General features: G+C 52.5%; 3 protein-coding genes and 1 long non-coding RNA gene across 5 annotated transcripts in view; 3 read left to right on the forward strand and 1 right to left on the reverse strand.

The window, feature by feature from the left end:
• LOC117029152 (uncharacterized) lies at positions 1–1,466 on the reverse strand. Its single transcript, XR_004424189.1, has 3 exons — positions 1,194–1,466; positions 1,004–1,102; positions 1–598 (listed from the first exon to the last, which is right to left on the reverse strand). It is a non-coding gene; the product is annotated as an uncharacterized LOC117029152 (long non-coding RNA).
• A 2,239-nt stretch (positions 1,467–3,705) lies between these two features.
• On the forward strand, positions 3,706–7,048 carry HOXC8 (homeobox C8). The gene is made up of 2 exons (XM_033117536.1): positions 3,706–4,408; positions 5,778–7,048. Exons 1-2 carry the CDS (start codon positions 3,973–3,975, stop codon positions 6,068–6,070), a joined length of 729 nt encoding a protein of 242 aa, XP_032973427.1. The 5' UTR covers positions 3,706–3,972; the 3' UTR covers positions 6,071–7,048.
• Positions 7,049–11,453: 4,405 nt separating this feature from the next.
• HOXC6 (homeobox C6) lies at positions 11,454–25,174 on the forward strand. Of its 2 annotated transcripts, XM_033118513.1 has the most exons (3): positions 11,454–11,976; positions 22,918–23,263; positions 24,006–25,174. In XM_033118513.1, exons 2-3 carry the CDS (start codon positions 23,110–23,112, stop codon positions 24,311–24,313), a joined length of 462 nt encoding a protein of 153 aa, XP_032974404.1. In that variant the 5' UTR covers positions 11,454–11,976; positions 22,918–23,109; the 3' UTR covers positions 24,314–25,174. The 2 variants fall into 2 exon arrangements, with proteins under 2 accessions (XP_032974404.1, XP_032974403.1); XM_033118512.1 differs by lacking the exon at positions 11,454–11,976 and having other exon boundaries at positions 22,314–23,263.
• The window catches only part of HOXC4 (homeobox C4), a 38,109-nt gene continuing 22,862 nt past the window's right edge, over positions 11,454–26,700 (forward strand). Inside the window, exon 1 of the mRNA XM_033118511.1 lies at positions 11,454–11,976. The gene's annotated coding sequence lies outside the window, so the exon portion shown is untranslated. The remainder of the gene's footprint in view (positions 11,977–26,700) is intronic.

Consider the following 26,700-nt stretch of genomic DNA (forward strand, 5'->3'; position numbering starts at 1 on the left):
ACGCCCTCCCTCCCTAATCTTCCCCTCCCACCTCTGCTCCTTTGTCAGAATCACAAAACCCCAAAGGTTGTTCCACTTGGGAAGGCAGCGGATAGGTACATTTCCGCAGCCCCGAAATGCCACTTTTATGGTGCTGTTTGTCTCCCTGCTCTGGATTCTGAATGGGGCCGAACAAAACAGCAGCGCGGAGCTGGCTAGACGTCTGGGCTTAATTGTTTTATGGTTTAAATAAGGTGGACACTCTTTCCTTTGAAATCGGATTATAGGAATGTTTTGTCTATGGTCCACGGAGAACAGGACCTCACTGGTTGGGAGGGAGAGGTGGAGAGGGCACGCATGAGAGAGAGGGATGGGCTACAAACCGGGGGGCAAACAGCCGGTAGAAGTCAGAGTCCCACCCCAAAGTCCTGCGGGCGGCGGCGGGACAGGCGGTGCAGAATCAGCGGCAGGGTAAGAGGAGCGAGCAGCTCAAGGAGCGCGCCGCGGGCAGGCGGTCGCCGGGGCTTCGGAGCGTGCATCTGCGTGCGTGGAGGTGTTCTCAGTCCAGAAATGCGCCTGAAGGGTGGGGAGATCGCGGCAGTTCCTTTGTACAGTCTCTCTTAATGCGGGAAGAGAGGGTGACAAAAAAAGAAAATAGTGTAAAACTTTTGACAGAGTGCATTTCGAGAACTTACAAAACAAAAGAACAGAGGTCCTGGGGAAACTCCCTTCCGGGGATTCCCCCCCATCTGGCACCCATTTGGAAACTCCTTCCTCCCATTTCCCACCTTTGGGCCAAGCCTGGGACCTGCTTGCTATCTGTTGACTTTTTTCCCGGCCGGACTGTATTGGAGCAAGTGGACGCGAGGTGGCGCTGTTGCTCAATGTTAGAGGCGGTAGTGTTGTCCCCGGTCCTCCTGGCCGCACTGACATTTGAGGCCCGGCTCCGAGGAGTAGTGGCGAGAAGACCCCGCGCCCCTGCCCAGCCCGGCCCCACTGGCTCTCAGCAAATCAATTCTCTCACCTGCGAGGTGTAAATAAATCGTGAGCGGCAGTTGGAGATGGGCCCTCTCTCTGGCAGCAGGCTCAGGAGGCTCAGGAGGGCGGGCGTCAAAAATAATCGCTTTGCGGAGGAGATAAGCACGAAGCAGACAGCTCGTAATTAACACAAAAAGGCAGAATGACCCGGACAAACGAACATAAATCCGTGGTACCTAGGAGGGAGGTGCAGGCCTCGGGGTGAGGGACAGAGACGCCCCAGCGAGGATGGATGCTTGCGGTTCCTTTATTCCCAGGCTTCGGGAGCGAAATCAACCAGATACGTGTAAAAGAAAAAAACAATTAAAAGAAAGAGAGAAAAGGCGAGGGACCCCCAAAAGGTGAAACCAAGTCCAGCCGGGGATTTCAGTACTGGTGGGCTTTCCAAGCAGGCGGTGGTGGCGGCACGCTCGGGACAGTCGCATTCCAAGACACAAAGGCCCGGAAGAATCGCTGTGTGGCAGGGTTTTCGTTGGACCATAAACTGTCGAGATATCCCCTACCCTCTAAAAGATAAGGCACAGGCCCCAGAGCGGATCCGGCCTGCCGAGCCTCCTTTTTCCAGGCAGGGAAGGGAAAGTATTTATGACAGTCCTCAGTGACCCGGATGCTGGGAACCCATAGTCTATCTCGTTCAGCTCGGTACCCGCAGAGCAGGCTCAGAGGAGGCAGTGCTGGAACCAAGGCTGGAGCATGCTCTGCTAGTGGAGGAGACCCCTATCGTGTCCCCCACTATCCTGGACCCTAGGGAGACCTACAGCCCTGGCACAGCCCTCCTCTGACCCTCCCTTCCTGCTGCACCAGGGCCGGTGTTCTGGGTTTTGCAGAGTGGGCAGTCCCTAACTCAGATGGGGGTGCATTCCTCCAAATTCAGGGGATTGAAGAAGTGTCTCTTGCTGGGGCACCAGTGAATCTCCTTTGAGAATTTGGCTGAGGGTGGCCATTTCCCCAGCAATTATTTAGATAATAGAGGGATCCGGTGTGTGAGGGGGCTCATTCTATCAACACCATCCTCCCCTGCACTGCCATTCCTTCCTCCATTCCCAGAGCTAGGCTCCCGACAGGGAAGAAAAAGATCTGGTTTTCTAACCACCTCCTTTCTTATCCAACCCTGAAACTCCAGGATATGGAAGGAAAATGGGCAGCAATTTTTTCATGATGTAAAGAGTTAAATATGCATATGTGTTTGTCGAGTATTATTTTCTTGTGTGCCTGGGTGTGCACGTGTGTGCAGTGTCTGTGAGGTGACAGGCATGCATGATAGTTTAGCGAGCACACATTTGATGTTTTTCAGGGTGGAAGGTAGCACATACACTATGTGTGTATCCCGAGTGTGCCTCAGTGTTGCCTATGTGTAACAACCTCACCGGAAAAATCGTTCTTATTCCTCTTTTTTATTCATGTATGCACACAGCACACATATCCACAACTCTTCACGTTCTGCCTTTTCTCTCTGTCTGTTCAGCCCACATAACTGTACACACATATGGCCAGAGAAAGGTGCTGATGGACTAAGGTTCTTTCATCCATTAGAATTAACTTGAATTTACCCAGTCTTGGGGATGGGGAACCCCCCAGAGAAAGTGTGGGTAAATATTTAAAGAGTGTCTGTTGACAGTTCCCATACACATTCTGGCCTGGGCAGCCTGCCGGCAGAAGTGAGGGGTGTGGTGAAGCCAGGAGGCCCCTCCAGGGCAAGCTGGCATTTCCTATGGGGTTAGGGTAACACATAAGAGGCCTGCTCTAGTCTCCTCCAACCCAAATACAGGTAGTCTCCTAAAAAGAAACATCCTGAATCAGCTCTGCCAGAAGCCAGGAACCCACCAGCTGCCTTCTCCTCTGTCCCACAAGCAGCTTTGCTCTCAGAGCCCCCAGCCAAGCTCCTGGCCATTGCCTAGGCTTTGTGCCTCAGGCAGGAGCTGGTGTCTGAAGGGACAGTGCAGCCCTGACTGGGTATATGCAGTGCCCCCCCCACCTCTGGCCCTCTTCTCTACCCCACAGTAGGCAGGCAAGAGAACCTTAAGGACCTAGGGAAGACAGGGCAGCTTCCCACACTGGAGAGGGGCAACAGGCAGTGGAGAGTTCTGATGCGTGAAGTATTTGGGAATATGATGTGCTTGTTCCTCCTCAAAGTCCCCAGACTTAAGGACGCCCCTGGGATCCCATATTTTTGGTTAGGGGATCTGCTCTCCCTTGCTGGCATTCAATCCCCTTGGGGGGATTTCTTATACCTGTTGAGGTAACCTGAGTTGACCTGCTGGCTCAGGTATCTTTATCTGAGAAGAAGGAAAAAAGAAGTGGGGGAAGAGACACCTTCAGATCTGAATGTGCGCACCTTGGAAAAACTGGCCCCAGCCATTAGCTGGGGCTGGCTCACCACCCTCCACACACATATATACCACACCCCCATCCCACTATCCCACCCCTTCCTCCTCTCCCCCTCCTCTAGGTCCCCCCAGCCCTGAACCCCTCAACCCCCCGCCATCTCTCTCTCTCTCTCTCTCTCTCTCTCTCTCTCTCTCTCTCTCTCGCTCTCTCTCTCGCTCTCTCTCTCTCTCGCTCTCTCTCGCTCTCTCTCGCTCTCTCTCGCCTGTCTTCATGTCGTGGATTGATGAACGCGAATCGCGTGTAAGCGCCGCCACCGCCGGGAGTCTGAGGAATTCGCCTGGGCTGTTAAAGGAAAGAGCTAAGTGAGGGAGCGCGAGCTCTACCTACCGACAGTGAAGAGAGCCGCCGCCGCCGCCGCGCCCGCTGCCGCCGCCGCCGCCCGCCCAGCCCGGGAGCTGCGTGAGCCGGCCGGCCGGCACCCGGCGCCCCCCACCCGCCCAGCCCGGCCCAGCCCCGGGGAGCCAGCCGGCCGGGGGTTCGCTCCCGGGGGGAGGGGAGTTTCGGGGATACCGGGCGGGGGAGTCGCGAGCCAGAGGGGAGGGGGCGGCGGGTTTTCATGTGCCCAGCATGAGCTCCTACTTCGTCAACCCCCTGTTCTCCAAATACAAAGGCGGCGAGTCCCTGGAACCGGCCTATTACGACTGCCGGTTCCCCCAGAGCGTGGGCAGGAGCCATGCGCTGGTGTACGGGCCCGGCGGCTCGGCGCCGGGCTTCCAGCACGCCTCGCACCACGTCCAAGACTTCTTCCACCACGGCACCTCGGGCATCTCCAACTCGGGCTACCAGCAGAACCCGTGCTCGCTGAGCTGCCACGGAGACGCCTCCAAATTCTATGGCTACGAGGCGCTCCCCAGACAGTCCCTTTATGGGGCTCAGCAAGAGGCGAGCGTGGTGCAATATCCCGACTGTAAATCCTCCGCCAACACTAACAGTAGCGAAGGACAAGGCCACTTAAATCAAAACTCGTCTCCCAGCCTCATGTTTCCATGGATGAGACCCCACGGTGAGAAGTCTTTTCTCTTTCCCCCTTGGTCTCCCGCGCTCCGGGGTCTTCCCCCCCTCCCTTGCCTCCTTTTTGTCTGCCCTGGCTTTCCCTCCTGCCTTTGGGGTCTCCCCAGCCCCACCTCTGTGCCTGAGTGGGTTTCTCAAGGTTGGGAGGTTCAGCTGGGGATGGGGCGCGGGGCTCGCCTGGAATATTTTGGGGACTGGGGTGAAGGTGGGGGGAAAGGTGGTGTCTGGGTGCAAAGGGTTAAAAATCATTTCCTCCACTTCTGTCTGTCTGTCTCTTCCTCTTGCCATCTCTAAACTCAGAGTTGGGGAGGTGGCTGGGAATGGGCCTGAGGATGGGTTATCAGCCTTTGGAGCAAACCAGTGTCTCCATAAGGCACAGAGCCTTAGTTCAGGACAGTGGCCAGGCTGTCTTGAGGGGAAAGGGAGACCCCTGTTTCCCTCTCCTAGCTGGGTCAGATGGCGGTGAGACCCCAAGAACAGGTGCTCTGGCTCTCTGGGACACCCATTGCCTCCTCTCAGAGAACTAACCTTAGGGCCATTGCCCCAACTTTGCTGTACTTCCCTCAGTTGGAGAGAAGAGAAGAAGCCAGAGAGAAAACAGAGTGCTGGAAAAGAGAGAGGCCATTCAGATTAGAGAGCTGTGAGGTTCTGGGGACCCTAGCCAAACTGTCCCCAATCAAAGGCTTGTGGGGTCTCCCTGAGACCCTCGGAGTGGCTCAGGTCATGAGCCCCTCAAAGGGTGGCCCCTCATGGCCCAATTTCGAAGTAAAAGGGGAAGCAAGAAAGCGACAAGTTCCAGCGGGGATGGCCCGTGATTTATTTGCTGGTCTCCAGTTAGCAATCAGGCCAAACAGTGATACATTCCAGGAGATCAATTATTTTTCTTCCTGGCAAAGCATTAGGCAGAGAGATTTGAGGAGGGAGCAGCGAGCAAAGCCCCTCTTCTTTACCCCCAGACCTTTTTCCTTTCTTTTGGAAACAGACTGTCCCCAACCCTGCTCACCAAATGCCACTCTGCACTTGTAAACAAAGCTGCAAGGGCCAGTTTCCTGGGACTGCAGACGGGTGGGGGAGGGGGGGAGTACGGGACTCTGCAGTGCTCCCCTGGCCCCTGCCATTCCCCAGTTTCCAAAAAGACCCCAGTCCCTGCCCCCACCTCCACCCCACCTCCCAAGGTGAAGCCAAACCAAAACAAGCCCGCAAACTTTCCTGCTGTAGCCTGCTTTCCACTCTTGCCTTTTCTGCAGGAGGGAGGGGAAGCTGGGGAGATCAGAGGTAGGGGACTTAAGGGGAGGAAGAGTGACAAGGTAAAGCCGAGCCCCCACCCAAACATAACAAGACTGGGGTTCTGTTCTGTCCAGCTCCGGGGCGGCGCAGCGGAAGGCAAACTTACAGCCGGTATCAGACCTTGGAACTAGAAAAGGAGTTTCTCTTTAATCCTTATTTGACACGAAAGCGCCGGATTGAAGTCTCTCACGCCCTGGGACTGACTGAGAGACAAGTGAAGATCTGGTTCCAGAACCGAAGGATGAAGTGGAAAAAGGAGAACAACAAGGATAAACTGCCCGGAGCCCGAGATGAGGAGAAGGTGGAGGAAGAAGGAAATGAGGAAGAGGAGAAAGAAGAGGAGGAAAAGGAAGAAAACAAGGACTAAGCAAAAAAGAGAGATTCCCCCCACCCCTTTAGCAACTCCCTTGAAGTTTCATTTTATGGTAGCGGATAAATTGAGAAGTTTACGACTGTCATTTGCTTTTATAGAGAATAGAATGACACTCACAACTCTAACTACCTGTCAGATACTTGCAGCTCTGGTTTTATTACCTTTGGACTTCCCCCGATCTTTATTTGTTCGGGGACTGAAAGGGGGAGACCGAGACACAGTGAAAAGTTCGGAGTCTCTGTCTCAGTCGTTGCCCCGACACACACACTTGTCCCTACCCCCACCCTTTGGAGTCCTGCCTGGATTTTAAGGTCTGAGACCTGGCCTCTTTGCCCCCTCTCTCGGCCCCTTCTTGCCACACTGCCACCTCCCTGCTTCTCTGGTATTTATTTTAGAGGGGAGCCCCCTTAAGATGTGGAAGAAGACTCGTGGCTTTGTTTTTATGCTACAATTAGTGTATTAGATTTACACCTTTTCAAAGGAAAGTAAAGAAAAAGTGAAGGAAGGAAAGGAGAGGGAAAATGTTTAAAGAAATTTAGAAATTATGATAGCAAGGAATATCCCCTCTCCCTCCCTGGGGCTCCCCATTAGAAAAGACCCTTTGACTTTCTCTAGGAACCTGATGGAAACCTGAAGGAGATGCGGGTCTCTGCCATCTGCCCCCCTCCCCCTTTTCCAGAGGGTAGATAGGAGCCTGCAGTCACCGCTAAAATCCTACCTAGTCATCCCATGGTCACTTGGGCCCATGCCTTCCTCCCCTTCGCTGTCTGATTTCTGTTGTTGGGCCCAGCTTCCTCTGAGCTGCATTAGTGTTAGTGCTCAGAAATCACCATAATCATGAAAATAATAATAATGATAATAATACTGATAATAAATCTTTAACATACTACCTAAAGGGAACCTGCAATAACCTTGAAAAACATAAAAAAGAAATTTTTAAAAATCCTAATATGGGAGAAAAAAAGAGAAAAATTTTAAATAAAAAAAAAATAAAGAAACTTCCAGCGTATTTTATCACTACCTATAGAAAGAAATCCTGCTTTGAGAGTATTCGTAATGCGGTTTTGTTGTCGTTTGTTGCTGCTTATTTCACTAAGAGAAACCCAACAACTGAGACTGCCTAGCTCGCCGGTCCTGTGCGCTTTTATTGTGCTTCTAACCCCAGTAGAGTAGAACTAAATTGCACTGAATGTATAGTTAACTCTGTCTTGAATTCTCTGTTTATGCAATGTGCTCGAAAGAAAAAAACGTTAAAAATATATCTATAATAATAATTTTTGGTTATTTGTCTTTATGTCCAGCTATGAATGTAGATTTTTGTGTCCCGGCAGCCCTGTTCCTGGTCCAAGTACTTTGTATTGTATACGTGAGTCATAATAAAAAAAAAAAAGAGAGAGAGAAAAAAATTTGAAGCTGGAATTACTTGTTTTTACTCCAGTGCTCCCCCTATTCTCTACCCCCTTTACCCTCCTTATCCTTCTTTCCCAACACTCTGGAAAAGGTCTCCTCTACTGGTCTGACTTTGGGGTGGGACAAACTCAATGTGGAGTTGAGAGGGCAGGCTGGGCTGGGAGGGCAGGTGAAAGAGGGGGAAGGTGAACAGGAGGAAGAAGAGCAGTATGCTCTTAGGAGACGCTTGGCTCCAAAGTGAGATTTTGGATGCCAGGATTCCAATGGGGAGAAAGCATCTCCCCACTTATTCACCTTCCTCTTCCCCAGCCCTGGGCTGAGCCCAGACAAAGAATCTCCCCCCATACCCCTCCTGCAGCTAGGCCTTTTTCTTCCAGGGCCTGGGGCTGAGGATGAGGCAGTGGGATTCTTTCTGATCTCCATATGCCCCTCATGGCCAACCCTGGGCACCCAGCACCCAGCACTAGAACAGTGAACAAGGTGGGAATAATATGGGGCTCAAGGCAGTCTGGAGGACTTGGCTGGAAGATGGCTATGGGTAGGGGAGGAGGAAGCTTAAGCCTGGGGGGAAAGGAAAGAAGGGGAAGGTGACTGAGCTGGTACACCAAGCAGCCTGGGTCCACATTCTGAAATTCAATTTCAGCCAGCATAGAGCCATCACTGTCACCCAGCCCACTTACATCTGCTCTAGCCTCTCTTCTGGCTGTTTCAAGCCTGCTCCCAGCTTCACCTTGGCAATTGGGCAGACTGCCCTGCCCTCATAGTGCGGGTTATTGGCCTGGAGAAGAGGGAACAGGCCCGCTGAGTGGACAGTCCCTCCACCCCAGCCACAGCAGGGTAAGAAGAGTCTTCATTGGACTCCTCATTCCCAAAAATAAAGGGTCGAAGGCTAAGGAACTCAGGGGGCAAATGGGTCTTTCAGTCCTCCCTGGAGGGTCCTAGACAGAGAAATCTGTTTATGCCAGTAAGATTCTGGTCAAATAATACCAAATTCCAGAGATACAAGTCATCTGACTCAGGAGTGGGGGAAAGGGGAGGGGATGGGATCTTCTGGTCTTAAAAACCAGATCCCCAAAGGCTGAAATATTTTTGAGGCCAGATTCTCTCTCTCTCTCTCTCTCTCTCTCTCTCTCTCTCTCTCTCTCTCTCTCTCTCTCTCTCTCTCTCTCCTGGTCAATGATTTTCCCAGACTTAGGCCCAGGCCGACTCTTGTTTTGCGTAAATTCACCCGCATCTGGGTCCCTGGTTCCCACACAAAGTGGTTCTGAAAACAGGATTGGGTCAGGTATGGTGGATGGGGACTCCTGCAGCCGGAGAGAGGCTGCGGATTGGAAGCACAGACTGGGGGCAGCCGGGAACAGCTTTGAGCAGCTTTGGGGGATATCTTTCCGAACCTGGGGTCCTTACGAAGGGCCGAGGCGTCAGCCAGGTAACCCCGTTTGTTGGGGGAGACACCAGCTACCCGCCGGGGAGGCCCGAAAAGAAAGCATTTCGCTCCGACCTCAGGCCTTCCCACGGGCCGAGGGCCGGCAGAGGGCCGTTTCATTTTTAAATGTGTAATTGTGATTGCTATTAATAAAATCGCTGGTCCAGTAGCCGAGTGGGTTGAACTGTATATACTAAGTAGCTCCAAAGGACCTCGCCGAATTTTCCCCACACCAAATGTCCCATTCATCCCTGGCCCTGCTCAGCAATGCCCGTGGCCCCAAGCCCGGCGTCGGAGGGCGGGGTGCGTCTGGCGCCGGGCATCGCTTGAGATGCGAAGCATCGGGTGGGCCAGACTAAGAAAGCTCCAGCCGCCCCCTCTTGCAGCACCAGCTCCTCCACCCCTTCTGCCTACCGCCTCCGTTTTCTCGTTTGCAGAGAAAAGGAGGTAAAACCCGTTTTATGGGGGAACTTAATTGCGAGCGGGATGCGCTCTCTTTAGAAACGCGTCCTCCCAAATGCTCCCGCCGTCCCATTACCGGAATGGGGACCATTCGGCTGCAGCAGATAGGACTCTCTCCCATTCTTTACTTTTTTATTAGCCAATCAAAGTGGCTTCCGAAAGCTATTTGTGATTTGTGAAAAATAGTATCTTTCAAAATGCTGAGTTGAAGCATCTCCCTCATTCCGCCTTGAATTTATTATTCTAATCTCAACCATAGAGACGGGATAATGCAGCTATTAAGTTGGGGGGCAAATTCGTTTCTCTGGATTTTTTTTTTTTAATTCTCAGCATTTTCTCTCTTTCCCCACTTCATTGCAGAAAGCAGGGGAGATGCGGGATTGCCGGGGACATGAGGGGTGAGGGAGGTAGTAAGTGTCCTAACGGGCACCTTGGCCGACCCTAGGATGGGAGAGTGGATTGCCCTCCCCAGCCTCCTCTTCTCCAAATGAGATGCCCCTGCCCAGGAGCTGGCTGGAGAAAGTTACCCTGCCCCAATTAGAGCGAACTCAGGACAGGTTGTGCCACAGACTAGAAGTAAAATTTCCGGTGAACTGCCTGCAGCGCTATCCCCTTCTGCCTGTGGCCCATTGTGAAAAGCTGGGCCAGCCCTTCCTTGTCGTAATTTTTAACTACCTGTTATAAAATTTATGGGTGGGTTTGTAAAAGAAACGAAGTCTCTGCATCCGGCTGAGGGAACTGCTTCGCTTACTGTGGAGGAAGTTTAGGGAGGAGATGAGGGACCCCTGTTGGTTGGGGTGGGGCACCCAGCCTTGGAAGTCCCCCATGCCAGCTCCATGTGGGACCTAAGGGAGAGCTTTGGGCCTTCAAATCTCCAGCTGGTGGGAAGAATAGCTGGGCTGCGACTGATTGACAAAGAGTCTCTATGGGGGAATATTTCTGGGCTCTCCCACACTGGACACATCTCCGAAATTCAGGGTCTGGAGGAGGTGAGGGTGCCTCGGGTGCTTAGAATTTAGCACGGAAGGTGGAATTTAGGGAAGGGTAAGGTTTCAGGGCCTCCAAGTTGTGTTTCAGCTGCCTGGACACCAGAATTTTTCTGAAAAAGACGGGCAGGTGTGAGCCACCTGACAAGACAGAAAAGGCTTCAAACTGCCTTGCACCACAAGGCAAAAGAAGGGGGAACCAAGATCTTGAGCCTTAATTTCATTTTTAATTCTAAAAAGATTGGGAGTAAGCTGCCATATGAAATGAACCTCGAAATTGAGGAGACCCGACACTAGGGATGGTCTTGGGGGGGGAATGTAAATTTCTCTGAAAAATGAACTTGGGGATGAGGGGTGCTTTGGGGGTTCTGGAGGCTGCCCCCAATTCTCACCCCTCCTGCTTGGGAAGGACTGACTGCCCAGGGCCAGTCGAAACCCTCTCCGCTTCGCAGACCACGGTCAGGTCAGGCTTGGTTATGAGCCTCATAACCAGCGGCCTGCCCCTCCCATTCCTGTCTGGGATGGAGTGGGGGGCAGCTGGGACACCCATGGGGAAGGATGTTGTTCTCTTCCCAGGGGGAAAAAAAAGTAGGGGTAAAGAGCGCATCTGTTCTCAGTCCCTTCACCCCGCCAGCCCTCACTGCCCCAATGCCACAAACCTTTGCAAAGCTTCGGTTCCCCCAGATCCAACCTTAATACCCCATTTATTAAGGAAAATATTTAAAATTCGGCATAGCAAAAGGAAGCAGCCCACTCAGCACCAGAATCTTTCCTTCCCTCCTCTCGCGTCCCCCTTTGCCCTTTCTACGCCAGCCAGGAGCAGCTCTGCCCGTGGGGAGTGGGCGGCGGGTGGGGGTGCGGTGGGGGTCGGGGGATGCTCCCTCTCCAAGAGAATTGGGTAAACATGGCGACCGCGGCGCCCATTTGCACACGCTACACAAATGCATCGCATTCCCGGTTGTTTGCAGAAAATTTACAGCTGAGTAATAAAAGTTTACGATCGACTCACAAGTTGGATTGGCCACAAGAAGTCATGTGGATTCCATCCATGAACGTGAACTTTTTATTGTGGTTTGTCCGTTCGGAGCGCTCCGCAGAACAGTCCTCCCTGTAAGAGCCTAACCATTGCCAGGGAAACCTGCGCTGGGCGCTCCCTTCATTACCAGTATTTTTTTTTATTAATCTGATTCATAATTATTTTCTCCCCCATTTAATTTTTTTCCTCCCAGATGGAGTTGCCGGAAGCTGGGGGCACCTGGGGAGAGGGGAGGGGGAGAGGCAGGAGTTGAGGGCACCTCTCTCTCCCTTCCCGACCCTCCAGCCCCCCAAGGGGCAGAGGGAATTCGGGAACAGTTGAGATTTGGAGCTGCAAATGCCTCCCCCCTCCCCTCTCCCAGGCTCTCCTTCCTGCCCCCTTCTTGCAACTCTCCTTATTTTTATTTGGCTTTTTGATTATTGGGACTATTCTTTTTATTTTTAAATTTATATAAAGTATATATGTGTGTGTGGAGCTGAGACAGGCTCGGCAGCGGCACAGAATGAGGGAAGACGAGAAAGAGAGAGAGTGGGAGAGAGAGGCAGAGAGAGAGGGAGAGGGAGAGTGACAGCAGCGCCCGGTAAGTGTTTCCTTATTGGTTCAAATATGTAACTAATGGTCCGTAGCTGGGTGGCGGTTTCAAGATAAGGACAGCAGCGGCTGGTCTTGGTTAGAGAGGAGAGGGGGCTGGCGAGAGGGTGGGCGCGTGGCAATTATGGGGAGGAAAAGTGAAGGGGGGAGAAATTGGGTTAAGCCGGAATATGGTAGTGGGGGAAGTGTGTTGTCCTGATGTCACTGTGCGCCGAAGTTGAGGGCGGAGGGGGCAAGAGGACTGCGCCTGTGGGGCTCAAGGCCGGGGTCTAGTGCACCGACGGGCTGCCTGATGCCCACCGTGTTCTTACCTGTTATATAGATTTGCGGCCCCTTGGCTGATGGGAATTGGACGGAGGGGGCCCGGAAGCTCAAACTCCAGGGCAGGAGAGATAACCTATAGGCTGTAACCATTGCCCCCTGAGCAGAGTCGGCCCCCCCAACCCCCAAACAAACTTTCCAGCGCCCCCTCCTTGCTCCGCAGCCTCCTCCCTCCCCGAGAGCGCGACTGCTACAGCTCACACATGCGCAGTGCGGGCCCAGGGCCGGGCCGCGGAGCAGGAAGAGAGCGCTGCTTGGCGCGCGGCGGGGCCTGTTAATTGGCAATTAGGGGGGAGGCTGGTGGCTGGTGCGCGTCAGCGGAGGAGAGAGCGTCTGCCCACCCCCTGCTCCCGCCCCCACTCCGGCGGATGGAAAGATGGGAGGTGCTCTGCACTGCGGGTGGATGGGTGGGGGTGGGGGACGCGGTACTCAAAAGCCATCTTGTGCTCGGAGAAAAAGGGCCAGATTGCTTTCTCTCCCCCGGCGCGGCGTCCCCCACCCCCATCTGCGGCGACCCCACCCAGGATACGCACTGGAGTGTTTCACCCACATCGGCCTGGCTGCTCTTGGCTAGGATCTGACCTGCCTGGGCGGAGATGGGAATTGGGGAGGCCCCACGCTGGGTGGGGACAGGCGCAGGCCTCCCTGGCGGGGCCTTCTGGGTGAGTGGAGGCAGTGAGGACTCAAGGCGCAGCTGGCTCTTGAAGTAGGGACGTCAGAATCGGACGGCCCGGAGGGTCTTGGGCGCTCGGGATCCTCCTAATAATTGGTGCTAATGGCGTGTTGTATAGTCTTAACCCGACACATATGGTTTCATAACACAGTGGCTTAATTTCTTCCAAATGTACGTGGCCCTGAATGTGTTGCAGTTTGACATATGACCCCGCCCTGCTCCCTGGCCTGGGTCCGAGGTGGCCACTATATGTGTGAGGTTCTGTTTATAAAGGGCGACGCACACGCAATGTTTACACACCCAGGCAGACACACCCCAGTGCTGGGAGAGGGGGGAGCATATTCCTGAAGAGGGCCGAGAGTCTGGGGGCTCGACTCACCTTCAGTCCCAGCCAGGAGTCCGCCCCCCACCCCATCCTCTCCCAGAGGCGCGACTGGGTTTCTCCGCCTGGCCCGAGTGGGGGAGGGGATCGCTCCTCGATTTCCTGTTTAAACCCTGACCGGTCGCCTGGGGGTTGGGGGTAGAGAATCTGTTTTTATCAATTCTTAAAAATATAGTTCGACTGCATTCAAATCAAACCCCTTGGGTCCGAGTTGACGGTGAATCTTCCCTCCCCTCCCCCCACAATCCCCTTGCCTTCCTCTCCTGCCCCCCACAAAATTCCCCTTTCGCAGCCGACATAAAGGCCTCTGAGGTATTCTCCCGGGGGAAGAAATGGCATTTTCTCTCCCCCTTCCCCCCCCCAATAGGACTTGTGTGTCGGCAGAGGCGTCTGCCGAGGGGCTAATTTCGCGTTCCTTGTTTACGATCAAGAAAAGCGCTTGGCTCTCCCCAAATGGGCCCAGCCCGCCGCCTGCTCCGGCTGTCGCGCGCTCTCCCGCCGCTCCAGCGCGGCCCAGGGACTGCCGACCTGGGAGCCAGGGCCTGGCCACCGAGCCCCCGAGTCTGTGGAACCTGGAAAGGGCAAGGGGAGAACAGTGGGCCAGTGGAGGGGCGCTGGAGGCCTGAAAATGGGAGCCTTTCTCCTGGCGTAATGTGGGAACCGCGGACCGGTGAGGCCTCTATTTCTCTCTTTCGCCTGTATTTTGTCTGCTCCCGCCGTTATCTGCCCCCAGCCTCTGCGGATGGCCGCACTGTATTGGGTGGGGGGAGGCACAAGTCTCCTTTGTTAACCCCCAGGGAAACAGTTTCTGGAGAAGGCCATTCAAGCAAGTGGGGATTCACCTGGGATATTATTGGGCCCCCCTCCCTTCGGAGGGATGGGCCTGGGCACGGCTGGAGTATTTCTCTCGGCCTACAGGGATGTAACCGAATGTGTTGTTGGCGAGATTTCAGGGTGTTAGGGTTCCTGGTTGACGGGTTAACAGCCCCATCCTGAGATGTCCTTATATAATCTTTTTATCAATGAATTTAATGTCTCTTCCTGGCTAGGGTCCTGCAGGCCCCCAAGACCTTCACCTCTAGCCTCCGCTTCATTAGACAGAAGGGTGCAGAGAAAATATAGCAACAGAGACTGGCCCTGGTTTTCCAGTTTTCTAGTCTGGCCAGGGGATAAACCCGGCCCCAAACGCCAGCCCCCTCCTTTCCTCCTTACTTTCGATTTTCTTTCCCTTCTTTCTCTTCCTCTCTGGCGCTCAAACAGAAGTACAAGAGGGGCCACCAGTGGCAACCCTCAGTCTCCTTGCAGGCCAAATTCCCTGTAGACATGGTTCTTAGTGCAGGAGAGCACTGCTGTGATTACCTAATACTGGCCAGGGCGGCTGAGAATAGAATCTGGCTCAAGGACTCTGCACACCCAGGGCTAAGGTTGAGCAGAGGCACTGAATCTGTGGGTCAGCATCTGGCAACACTCCCTGGAGCCAGGGCCCTCAGCATTCCCCTCTGAGCCCACTCTTTGGGCACCTCAAGCCTGCCCCTAACAGGCTTTGTCAGCCCTGCCATGGGCTGTATTTGCTTCGCCAGTTCCTAGCCAGGGAGAAATGGGCAGAGAAAACCCATTCTCTTCCTGGTCTGACAGTTGTGATCCCCACGAAGAATGAGACCTTGTTTCGAGAAGGTGGCCTTGTTGGGTTGGCTGTTGTATTCCAAAACCAGGCTTGGTAGCTTTATACGCTTATTATATACAGGCTTAAATGTACAGACTCAGATTTTTGCATGAATATATGCAGACTGATATTTCCTCGGTGGTTAATTGTATATTACCATGCCTATATTTGCTTGAATACCATTTTATGTGCATGCGAAATTTTGTTAGCCCTCACTAGATGGGCATGGGCTCAAGGAGATATTGGGTGCAACAAGAAAGCTCTGTGCATGCTCTGCTGGAAATGTGTGCATGCTGGAATCGGAGTATGCGGGTTCCAGTAACCAACGGATGCTACAAAGGCTTTCTCAGACCTTATTGCCGTCGTCGTCGTCACTGTCCAAACAACTGGGCTGGGGGAAATACTGATCCCTTCTGCTTCCCTCCAAACTTCCCCAGCTCAGAGACTATTTTATTAGGGGAACCCAGTTATGTTGAAAGTGAGTTCTGTGGGAAACTCGTGGGTAAGGTGGCCCTGGGAACAGTTGACTGGGCCCTGGTGCTTGAAGCCTTGCTAGGACAGTGAAGGGGACTGGAATGGTTAATAAGGTGGCCTGTGGGCAGTGGTCTCGGGTGGCTGCCGGCTAGGATATTTGGCAAGGCCAGTGGAGAAGGTGCCAGAATGGGTAGGTGTGCAGTGAACGTCTGTCCGGTGGCCGTGCTCAGCCTGTCCCCTTACGGGGACCCAAGATTTGGCCTGCATTGTCTATAGGGCGGATTAGTGGCTCTCCAATTTCCCCAAATACCGACATCTGTTTATCAATGGGACTTCGTTTTAATCCTGTCTGCTACCTAAGCCAGGGAGAAGGCTGACAGGGCAGTGCCAGAAGAGAAGCTGGGTCTGGCCGCCTGTGGGCCTGGAGCATTAAGTGTGGGAAGGGACTGGGAAGCAACCAGTCTCTTTTCCTAGCCTTTCTCCCTTGTGGGGCCATGAAAAGGCAGAGCAATGGGGCAAATATAAATATCTGTGGAAAAAAACACAAAAGAAAGTAAGGACAGGAGAGGGGCTGTCAGGGTTTTCCTCCATTCCCTAGGCGATCAAGTTCCTCCCAAGACTTTCTTGTCCAGACATGCTGCGGGTGCTGAGGCATGCAGCTTTCTTCCACCTTCTCTCCACTGGCACCAAGAGCAGCCTCAGGTTTTTGGGCCTAGGGCACCCTGGGGTGCTGGGCTGACATTACCCCCAAATTGTGCTCCTCCCCTGGCCTCTGGCCTCTGCCATGGTGCTGTAGCCGCCCCTGTTTATTGTGTCTGTGAGTTGTTTACTTGTTTTGTCTGCTGCCACCCTGCGTCAGAAACCCGCCAAACCAGCAAACTCAACGAGGAGAACAAAGTGCAGCGCTATCCCGAACTCCCTCCCCTTTCCGGCACCCTGCTCCCGCCATTACCTCTTCCCTCACTCTCCTTTTCTGAGGGGAGGAAGCAGAAATTGTCCTAAAATAAGGCAGCTGTTTATAGGGTCAGGGGAATTATGGGGACATCATAAAGCTCCAGTGTCCTGGTGGTGGAGAGACTTGGAGCCCTCCCCTTGCCTTCAGCTTTTCTTCCTTCCCCCTGGCAACTGCTTGGTTAAGGGGGCCATAGTCATGGAGAAAGTTGAGCCCTCCTCATCCTGCTCCCCACTCGTTTCTGCAGGAATTTTCCCTGAGACACAGGTTGTTGGATTTTAAATCAGGATAATGTTGGCGGATTCATAAAGGCAGATAAAGCATGTCGCTCTCCCTTCACCCTCCCTTTTCAGCCCCCCAAAATAGCAGTGAATTTAAGCAAATCCTACAAAATTAAATTGCCCCTTTGCTAAAGATCCTATAAATCTCCAATGCCTCCAGGTATAGAGTCAGAGAGGCCGCTGTTCGCCTCTAATTTTGCTCCTGGCTATCAAATCTAAAAGAGTATCATCGAAGTAAGTAATATTCTCATTTCTGAAATTAATTTCTCCCTCCCCATCTCTTTCCCTCTTTTCACCAGTGCAGATTAAATGGTTCTTTCAGATCTGCAAACAATAAAGGATAAAATTATTTATAGGGAAACGAGGAATATGTTTCATTGTTGGCTTATTGTTCCAGAACATAATAACATTTTATTTTCAAGTGGGAGAACTTAGACCAGGGGAAGAAGAAGGGGAAAAGGAAAAACAAGTGAGAGGAGGCAGGGCACCAACACACAAAACTCCTGCTATATATAACTTTTATGACATTTACAATTTCCTCATGACAACTCACTGTGACGTCATAAATGCCGCGTTCTTGAATTTTACAATTCTCATAAACCTCCAAAATGGGTCTAAGCAGTCCTTGCTCAGTATGGAAGCGTGTAAGAGAAGCCAGGAGGTTTGGGGATCCTTTGGCCTCATTCTGGGGGCCAAAAATCTTCTGAACATTCTGGTTTTTCATTTTTCCTCCTGGATGAAGCAGGACCACTTGCTCTACCTCCCTGAAATATCACTGGGGTCTGAGTTCTCTCCCCATTCCCAGTGGGGATGAGATACTGTGTCCGAGGGCTCTCCTCATAACCCATCCTCAGCTGATAATCAGCTGCTTGGGATAGAAGTGGGAGGCCTGGGGGCCAAGTCAGAAATGATTTCTTCCAGAGGGAACCAACAGGGGCTCAGGGCTGAGTGTGATGGGGGACCTATTTTACTTTAAAAACCTTCAGCCTGAAAAGTGAATTGAGAAGCCAAACAAATGCCGGTGTGGGAGTTGGTGTCTGCTGATGGTAGTAGCATTAAGTGGAGTGGTAGTATGGAAAGGTCAGGCAGCAATCTGGAAAGAGAGAGGGAGGAGAGAAAATATGATGTGAGTTAGCAAAGCCCTCCGTGTACCTTTCTTCTCTGTTTAATGGCAAATAAAACAAAAGCAGCTTGGGCAGCCTCTAAACCTCCTGGCTCGAAAGAGAAGTCGCCAGCCCAGGCCTCGGAGTGTTTGGGGCAGTTCTCAGGCGTTTGACATGCCCCATCTGGCCTCTGCCTCCTTCCCCCCCTCTTTGCAGACCCCCAACTTCATTCAGCTGGCCAGCCTGGGCCCTGTCCCCAGAATATCAGTACCCCCAAATGGATTCCATTTCCGGGTTGGATGTGTCAAATTTCACTTTTCTCCAAGTGTCTCCATGCCTGAACTTTGAAAGGAGAAGGAACATTCTTTCGGGGAATGCAGTGTACGTATGGGGAGGTATGTGCTCAGACAACTTCCCCCACTATGAGAAACTGGGGGCTCCTAGGGTGATCTATTCTTTAGTGTCCCCAAGCAGACCCAGTTCCCTGCGTTCAGGTTCTCTGGCGGATTGAGAGACTCTGCAATCCTTTTTACTCCGGATTCTGTGGAGATCAAAGGAACATAAGTTCCTTTTTATGCACAAAACACTAATCATTTGGAGTAGGATTTATTCTTTTAATTTTTAAATAAAAAAATCTGATCATAAGCCAGTCGGGCCAACTGAGCAGTCGCTCTAGAACAGCAAAGCCTTAACCAAACAGTGCGATTGTGAGGTAAGCTGAACAATTATTGAAACTCGGCTTTCTCTGCAAAGGGGATTTCAGCCCTCGCCCAGTGGCACAAAGGGGGCCGGTAGGGCAACCGCTCCTCTCGCGCTCTGGAAATCCAGAATTGGGGAGGGGGGTCGGGCAGCTGCAGTGGCTTCCAGGCAGTCCAGTGCCCAGACCGAGCCCTGAGTCCTACAGCTCTAATGTCCAGGTCCCTGAGCAGCCTCCGTAGGCTCCAAGCTGTAGTTGGTGGTGCCGGCAGCCAGGAATGGAGTGTGTGTATCTGTGCAAGGCTGGGTGGGTCGCAGACATCCGCGCAGAGTTGTGGGATCTGAGGAGAGAGAGAAGACCGGCAGAACACAAACTAAGCAGGACCTCTGGAAAAGCTTGTCCCCAAATAAAAATTCCAGATCTTATCCCTCTCACTTCAGATACCCTTCCCCAAGAAATTAATATATTTCCCAGAGCAGAATGGAAAGCAAAGGCAAGCAAGGTGAGGCCTGCCCACGAACACCTTCCGGACCAAAGTCCAGTCCCACCCACCCTCTCCCCAGTTCAGAGGTCCACAGGCCCCCAGTCCGTGGCCTGGAGCAGAGTAAGGCTGGAGTAGGAGTGCTTGACTCACCCTGGGAAACCCTCAAGTGCCCAGCCTCCAATGCGACCCTTATCCTTGGGGGCTCCAGGCCAGTGACTGCCTCCCACTCAGGCCTATGGCACGCCTGCAGTAAGTTCGCCTCCTATAATTAGCACTCATGAAAAGCATGTGTTTTGGATTGGGGGGGACTGGAGCTGTGAGCGGCAACTTTCCCCCTTTATTCTTGTTCTGTGTTTTTTGAATTCTGTTTTTGAATCCACTAATTACAGCTCCCAAAGCGAAAATCTGCTCTCGCCCGACAAACCCCTTCGGAATGCCTGATTCCGGAGGCGGAAGGGGCAGAGCGACTCAGAGACCTACTGGCCTGATGGGGGGTGTTCTCTGATTCTCTAGGCTTGTTTTATAGAAACAAAGAACAAGTTCTCCCCCACCCTTCCCAGCACTTGTGCATATTTACAGAGCTCAACTGCAGTTTTAATAAAACATCTGTTCTTGCTTCTGTTGATGAGTTTCCATAATTGTTTTCAGACAAATTTAACAGGAAAATATAAATATATTTAGAAAAACCCAAATCCCAGCTTTGCCCCCATAGACAGTCGTTCTTTCACACACAAAAAAATAATAATAATAAAATTAACATGAAATGAGAAAAGGAAAATTTAATGCAATGGAGGGAAGATCGGGCTCATCTGACCTGCTCTCCCCCCTTGGAGCGAATCCTTCCAGCAAATTTCAGCTGCATAATTAAATATCTAACTAAAAGAAGGAGGCTTCTTTCCTCAGAAACGGAAGGTGATGGAAGAGAGTGTGTTGGAAATTAATTCTGGGGGAAATTATTTGTGTTTCTGCTTCCTCTTCTGTCCCCCTTCCAGCATTTCTGTCTTTTTCCCCCAGCAGCTGGTTTCTGTTCATTATAAATCGGCGAGACCTTTCAGTCTCTGCCCTCTGTTTAGGGACGTAATAAAACACTTAACTTTCCGGGGCTGAGACTTACATTCTACTCCTCAAGTCGCCCACCCCCAGCGCCCACCGCCTTTAGGCACCAAAGGAGACTCTCCCCAACTTTGGGGCCCCTTTCCCCTCCAGACTTGGTTTAGGAAGGGCTCAAGGAAATCCAGGCATCCTTGCTGGGGAGCTTCAGCACATGCTTCCCCAGAAGCCCCTTCTTTCTTCCAAGGTCCTTCCTTCCCGCACCCGCCCATAAAAGAGATTTAAAAATACATAGAAAATCAACACTCATTGAAAGCGAAACCTCATTAAGACATCCTATCTTCCATCATTCAATTTGTTGTACATTGCAACAATTTAATATCTTGAAGGAAATATCACTGACATGATTTATCCCTCTAGCAATCTCTCTCTGAGATGGGGGGGTGGAATTTACTCTTTCTTTGGCCTATTCTACGTGTTACACTCCTACCCTTAGGGCAGAAATGAGGCTAGGAACTCTGAGAGTGGCGATTTGTGTCCAGGGGTGCACTGACTTGTTCCTTAGCTCAGCCCCCTGGGTCTCCCCGCCCCTAGTTCTTTCTCTCTCTCCCTCTTGCCCTCCAGGGGGCCTGGAGCCCCAGCCAGCTGTTGGAAACCTCTGTCCAGGCATGCCATGAATTTGAGGACAGCTGGATTCTAGAGCAGGAAGCAATTCACGCTGGTGTCTGTATTTGTGTACCTGCCATGTCACCCCAAAATGAGACAACTCATCTCAAAATTTCTTTCTTAATTTAAGAAACTTCCTCTACCCTTTCACCTTCGTTTCCTTGAGGAGAAGAAAGTATGGTCCAAGAGGGGAGATCTTTGTAATTATAGGGGTCTTTCCCCTACCCTTCTAAATGCAAACAAATTACCTTCCTTTCTGAAGGATTGGGACTGTATTTTTAAAAGCCAACACAAATTGTCTGGCAGGGAGACTCTTCAATCCCTAACGAGGTTCATGTATTAACTAACATGTTGTCTCCACCAGCTCATACACACTGTCTGCTTTTGGGTTTGAAACTTTATTTTTCCCCCCTAGCGACACTCCAGGGAAACCTTAACGTTACAGAAGATGAATAAACGAGTTTTTTCCCAGCGTAGTCCCGTTTATGGCTTTATTGCTACCCATTGATTACTCCGCTTTGTTACACAGAAGGAAAAGATCATAAAATCCAGCGACATCCGGGTCCTTGTTATAGCCACCCCCCAAAAAAAATGATGAGGGAAAAATATGAGCTTCCACTGCTCCCTTCGCTTGCCCACTGCCCCTTCTTTGTCGACTCAAAGCATGTTCAGCCTATGTTACCATATTAAATTAAGTTTGGATTAATCAGGAGAAAAACCCCATCTGCACACCTTCCGCTGCTTCAGTTCGCCCACTGCCGGCTTCCTCAGAAGCCTCGAACTCAGCTGCCTTTTCCTAACCTTCTCTTCTTTTTTCTCAGCCCCAAGATGGAAAGAAATGGGGGTGGGGGCTGCTGAGAGGATGGGCCCCACTAGGTGTGACTGGCCCTTGGGTGAGAGCTCCTTAGGAGCCCTTTGCTGGAATCTCCAAGCCCCAGAGCTCAGGTCCAGGGGCACCTCTCTTGGCAGGGCAGAGAGTCCGGAGGGGGCAGGGGGCTTCTGACCTGTGCACGGGCTTTAGCCTGCTAGACGCTAACTGTCTATCAGAGCCCCACTAGCCTTCTCTTTCTGGCTGGATCTTATGTGAATTATCCCACCAGCCCTCGCAGGCTCCAAATCATAAATTCTCACCAACATAAACAGGAGTTGATGTGTCTAGAAAGACTCTCCGAGTTCTTTCTTCTTCCTTTCTTTCTTCCTTTTTCTCTCTCCCACCTTTTACTTCTTTCTCTCCCTTTTCTATTGTATTTTTATACATTCTCCCCCTTAGGGATAAATGCTGCAAGAGTTTCCCCAAAAAGGGGGTCCTGAGGAGGAGGCACAGAGGGGCTAGGAGGAACAGCAAAGCAGATGCCTGGCCCCTTTGCCCACCTCAGCTCTGCCAATCTACCTTGAAGTCTCACCCTTACTCCTTGAAGCCCCTACATTCCCCCTTGCTCCCCACATTCCCCCCTACATTTAAGACTCTCAGCCACACTCTCCTTCCTCTGAGCATCATGTTTTCTGCAATTTCTTCCTACTTTTGATTTTTTAAAAAAAATTGGGGGAAAAATATACTGGTTTGGTGATGAGGACTCACTTCATGGAGTGTCAAACCAGGATTTCCTGTAGGATTTCTGGGGATCCCCCCTGAGCTGGGAGGGAGCTCCTCCCATTGAGAAATCAGGATGTAATTTTAGAAGGGGGCAGATATAAAAGATGAAATCAGATTGAAAATACAGGGATTTCTCCAGCTCTGGCTCTGGCCACTGCACAGCAAAGTTAGCTGGGGCTGAAGGATTTCCTTGGAGTGCAGCTCTCCTTCCCTGGGCCCCAAGGCCCTGCTCACGGACATTCACCCTTCCTTCACCTCCAAATCAGTTCCCTTACGTATATATATTTTAAAGAAATCCAAGTCTTACTTTCAAAGCACACACTTAGTCTCAACTAGGGAATCAACAGAAGCAGAAGCGATTTTTTTTCCCCCTTCTTGACATCTGGCTTGCGATTGGCTGGAAGGGGGTCAGCTGACTTTGTCATTTTGTCTGTCCTGGATTGGAGCCGTCCCTATAACCATCTAGTTCCGAGTACAAACTGGAGACAGAAATAAATATTAAAGAAATCATAGCCCGACCAGGTAAAGGCAAAGGGATGAATTCCTACTTCACTAACCCTTCCTTATCCTGCCACCTCGCCGGGGGCCAGGACGTCCTCCCCAACGTCGCCCTCAATTCCACCGCCTATGATCCAGTGAGGCATTTCTCGACCTATGGAGCGGCTGTTGCCCAGAACCGGATCTACTCGACTCCCTTTTATTCGCCACAGGAGAATGTCGTGTTCAGTTCCAGCCGGGGGCCGTATGACTATGGATCTAATTCCTTTTACCAGGAGAAAGACATGCTCTCAAACTGCAGACAAAACACCTTAGGACATAACACACAGACCTCAATCGCTCAGGATTTTAGTTCTGAGCAGGGCAGGACTGCGCCCCAGGACCAGAAAGCCAGTATCCAGATTTACCCCTGGATGCAGCGAATGAATTCGCACAGTGGTGAGTTTTACAGCTCCAAGATATAAATTAAATAAACTGAACTGGCTTTATGACCGGCTTCCCTAGAAGAACGGGCGGAGAGAGTTTTTTATGGCCCCATAAAAACAATCACGCTCGTCTCCTCGCCGACGCCGAGACAGGGCCCCCTCTTCTGCCCCCTCTGCTCGCCTCCCGCTTGCTCGCAGGGGCCTGGCCCCCTCGGCCCCTGACGGATTGGAGAGCTCCAAGACGAGCCGAGGGGGCAGGAACAGGGCAGGGGATGAGGGGAGGGGACAGGGGGTAGGGGAACCCCCAAAGTCGAGTCAGGCTGAGGAGAAGGGAGGGGGAGAGGAGGGAGCAGAGAAGTGGGGAGAAGTTTCCAAGAAGCTAAGGTGCTTGGGGAGGTGGGGAAGCCCAGTCGTTGAGAAATGGGGCCCTCATCCCCAGTGTTTGGGATTTTTCAAAAACCAGCTTTTAGACTTAGAGCTTTACTGCCTGGTTCTTGGCCCCCTCCCCCCCCCCCCATACACACACACCATTCTTTGGGACACACACCTACCAACCTATGGGGGAAACTGAACCAAGTTGGGATCCTGGCTGTACCCCCAGTGGGGGTGGGGCAGGGCAAAGGGGAGAAGGCTGGAGCTCGAGGGGGCTCTGAGCTGCTGGCCAAGTTGGGAGGGTCAGGACTTTGCTAGACTAAATCGTCTGCGGAGGAAGCCTTGCTGATTGTTTTTAGTGTGTTTTGTGCCTGGATCTCTAGGGGTCGGCTATGGAGCAGACCGGAGGCGCGGTCGCCAGATCTACTCGCGGTATCAGACCCTGGAACTGGAGAAGGAATTTCACTTCAACCGCTACCTAACGCGGCGCCGGCGTATCGAGATCGCCAACGCGCTCTGCCTGACCGAGCGACAGATCAAAATCTGGTTCCAGAACCGCCGGATGAAGTGGAAAAAGGAATCTAATCTCACGTCTACGCTCTCAGGGGGCGGCGGAGGGGCCGCAGCCGACAGCCTGGGCGGAAAAGAGGAAAAGCGGGAAGAGACAGAAGAGGAGAAGCAGAAAGAGTGACCAGGACTGTCCCTGCCACCCCTCTCTCTCCTTCTCCCTCGCTCCCCCAACTCCCTCCTAATCACACACTCTGTATTTATCACTGGCACAATTGGTGTGTTTTGACTCCCTAAGACAAAATTAGGGAGTCAGATATGGACCTGAAATTCAACTCTGGACCCCCCACCCCTCACCGCACAAACTCTCTCACCACGCGTCTCCTCCTCCTTGCTCCCTCGCTAGCTCGTTCTCGGCTTATCTGCAGGCCCTTTCCCCCGCCCAGGCCTTGGGGGCTCCGTCCCTGAACCTCGCTTCACAGTCCACAGATCTTTCTGCAAAAGAGGACTTGGCCTCCCACCTCCTCTGTGCCCCCTACCCCTGCCCCCGCGCAGAGAGCCGGCTCCCGGGCCCGGGGCCTCTGCTCCGGGGCCTCAGGGCCCGGCCTGGCTGCCGGGGAGGGCGGGAGGCCCAAGGAGGGCGCGTCGTGGCCCCACAGCAACCCCCAGGGCCTCCCCGCAGTCCCTGCCCGGCCCCTCTGCCCCAGCAAATGCCCAGCCCAGGCGAATTGTATTTAAAGAATCCTGGGGGTCATTATGGCATATTACAAACTGTGACCGTTTCTGTGTGAATATTTTTAGCTGTATTTGTGGTCTCTGTATTTATATTTATGTTTAGCACCGTCCGTGTTCCAATCCCATCTTAAAAAGGAAAAAAAGAGGGAAAATTACAAAAAGAGAAAAAAAGTGAATGACGTTTGTTTAGCCAGTAGGAGAAAAAAAATAAATTCTAAAAAAATCCCCTCGTGTTACCCTCCTGTATAAATCCGACCTCTGGATCCGTTCTCGCATATTTAATAAAACTGATATTATTTTTAAAAGTTTATATCGGGATTTCTGTTAATTCGCTCGCCTGCCGGCCTCGGGGTGAAAGTTGGAGCAGGCTCCCAGTGCTACGCGTCTACTCGCCGCCTGCAAGCCCCCAGCCCCTGCACTAGCCTTGCCCGAAGCCAGGCGCCAGCCCTGGTCTCCTCTTCTGGTGATCTCGCTGGGGGGCTGGGAGGCCTCTCTGGGCTCCCTACACCGAACAACATACTCACCCCGTAAAAAAGGCCGCATGGGATTGCGATAGGGGTAGTGAGGGAGCCGGGGTTAGTCACATTGGTCTCCAGCCCCACACAGGCCTTTCTTCCTGCCTGTGATACCCTGGGGTTCTTGTCTTTTGAACCCCGAGCCCCAAAAGCCAGAAAAGCAGCATTATCCAGGCACCAAGGACACCCCCGCCCACCCCCCGAGTGAGGAGGGAGCGCCCTGTAAGCAGCCCCCCGCCTGCGCCAGGCCGACTGTTGCGAAACGTGGCTGAGGCAGAGAGCGAAGGGGAAAGAGAGGACCGCAGGATTTGAGCCCTTCGCCAGGGATTGAGCGATTCAAGGACATCTCGAAAAAGAAAGCCTGGAAACTGAGCTTTCGCCTGCTCTGGGACTCCTGACGTGGCTGGGACAAAATTCCTTCTTCCTTACAGCCCCAGCCCCAGTCTGGTTCTTCACTCTTTCTTCTCCCCTCAAACTCAGCGGGTGAGGAGTGCAACCAGGCCCTAACCGTTCCCCAGCTCAGGCCTTCTCTCCCTAAGCCCAGCCAGAGAAACCTGAGTGGACCTAGGGGTGAGGTAGTGAGGGGGTCTCCCGGAGGGAAAAAATCCGCCAGAGTTTTCCAGACGTTCCAGATCCCTGCCAGCGCCCCCTCCAGCGCCTCCACTTGCGGGGGGCGGGGGGTGGGGTGTGGCGGGAGGGGGGCTTCTCCTGGCAGGGGCGGAGATTTCCTGGGGAAAGGCAGGCAGGAAAGAATATGACTTGGGGCTAGGGGAGAGGGGTCGGAAAGGGCCGAATGGCGGCAAAGCCCCTGGCCACGGGCTGTGAAGGTAGCCCAGACGCCTGCCCTGTCCACCCCCATCCCCTCACCCCCAGCCAGGTCCTTTCTCAGCTTTCAAATAGCTCAGAAATTGCTATCCGGTGGACCTTGTGGATCCAAGTCCCTGGAGAGCCTGGTCCAGAGGCCTTTTCCCCATAGGGCACAAAAGGGGCTTTTTCCTCTGCCCTATTCATAAAACATTTGTGGAGACTTGAATCTTGCTTCTCTGTTCCCTCAAGTAATATCTATTTTCTATCCAAAATATCTGGCATAGGTACCACTTGAGGGTCATACACAGGGAGACAGAGCAGTCCTTCAGGCTATTGTGTCTGGTTACACACACACACACACACACACACACACAATTGAAAATTGCCTTGTTGCCATTCTGGGGTCTCTGGCATGGTGAGGAGGTCTACTCAACTTTCCTGGCTCCTCACCTCCAGGCTCATCCCAGAGTCCTCAGCACTCAGCCTCACTACCCCCCACACCCCACCCCATCTA

This window comes from Rhinolophus ferrumequinum, chromosome 10 (assembly GCF_004115265.2).
Source record: "Rhinolophus ferrumequinum isolate MPI-CBG mRhiFer1 chromosome 10, mRhiFer1_v1.p, whole genome shotgun sequence".
In the NCBI taxonomy this organism is placed as follows: domain Eukaryota; kingdom Metazoa; phylum Chordata; class Mammalia; order Chiroptera; family Rhinolophidae; genus Rhinolophus; species Rhinolophus ferrumequinum.

What these genes read in the sequence shown, in the direction of transcription:
- HOXC8 (XM_033117536.1), top strand. Translation starts at nt 3,973, where the DNA reads ATGAGCTCCTACTTCGTCAACCCCCTGTTCTCCAAATACAAAGGCGGC. An exon ending in TCCATGGATGAGACCCCACG is followed by an intron (nt 4,409 to 5,777) that starts GTGAGAAGTCTT and finishes TGTTCTGTCCAG; the next exon opens with CTCCGGGGCGGCGCAGCGGA.
- HOXC6 (XM_033118512.1), top strand. Translation starts at nt 22,864, where the DNA reads ATGAATTCCTACTTCACTAACCCTTCCTTATCCTGCCACCTCGCCGGG. An exon ending in GCGAATGAATTCGCACAGTG is followed by an intron (nt 23,264 to 24,005) that starts GTGAGTTTTACA and finishes CTGGATCTCTAG; the next exon opens with GGGTCGGCTATGGAGCAGAC.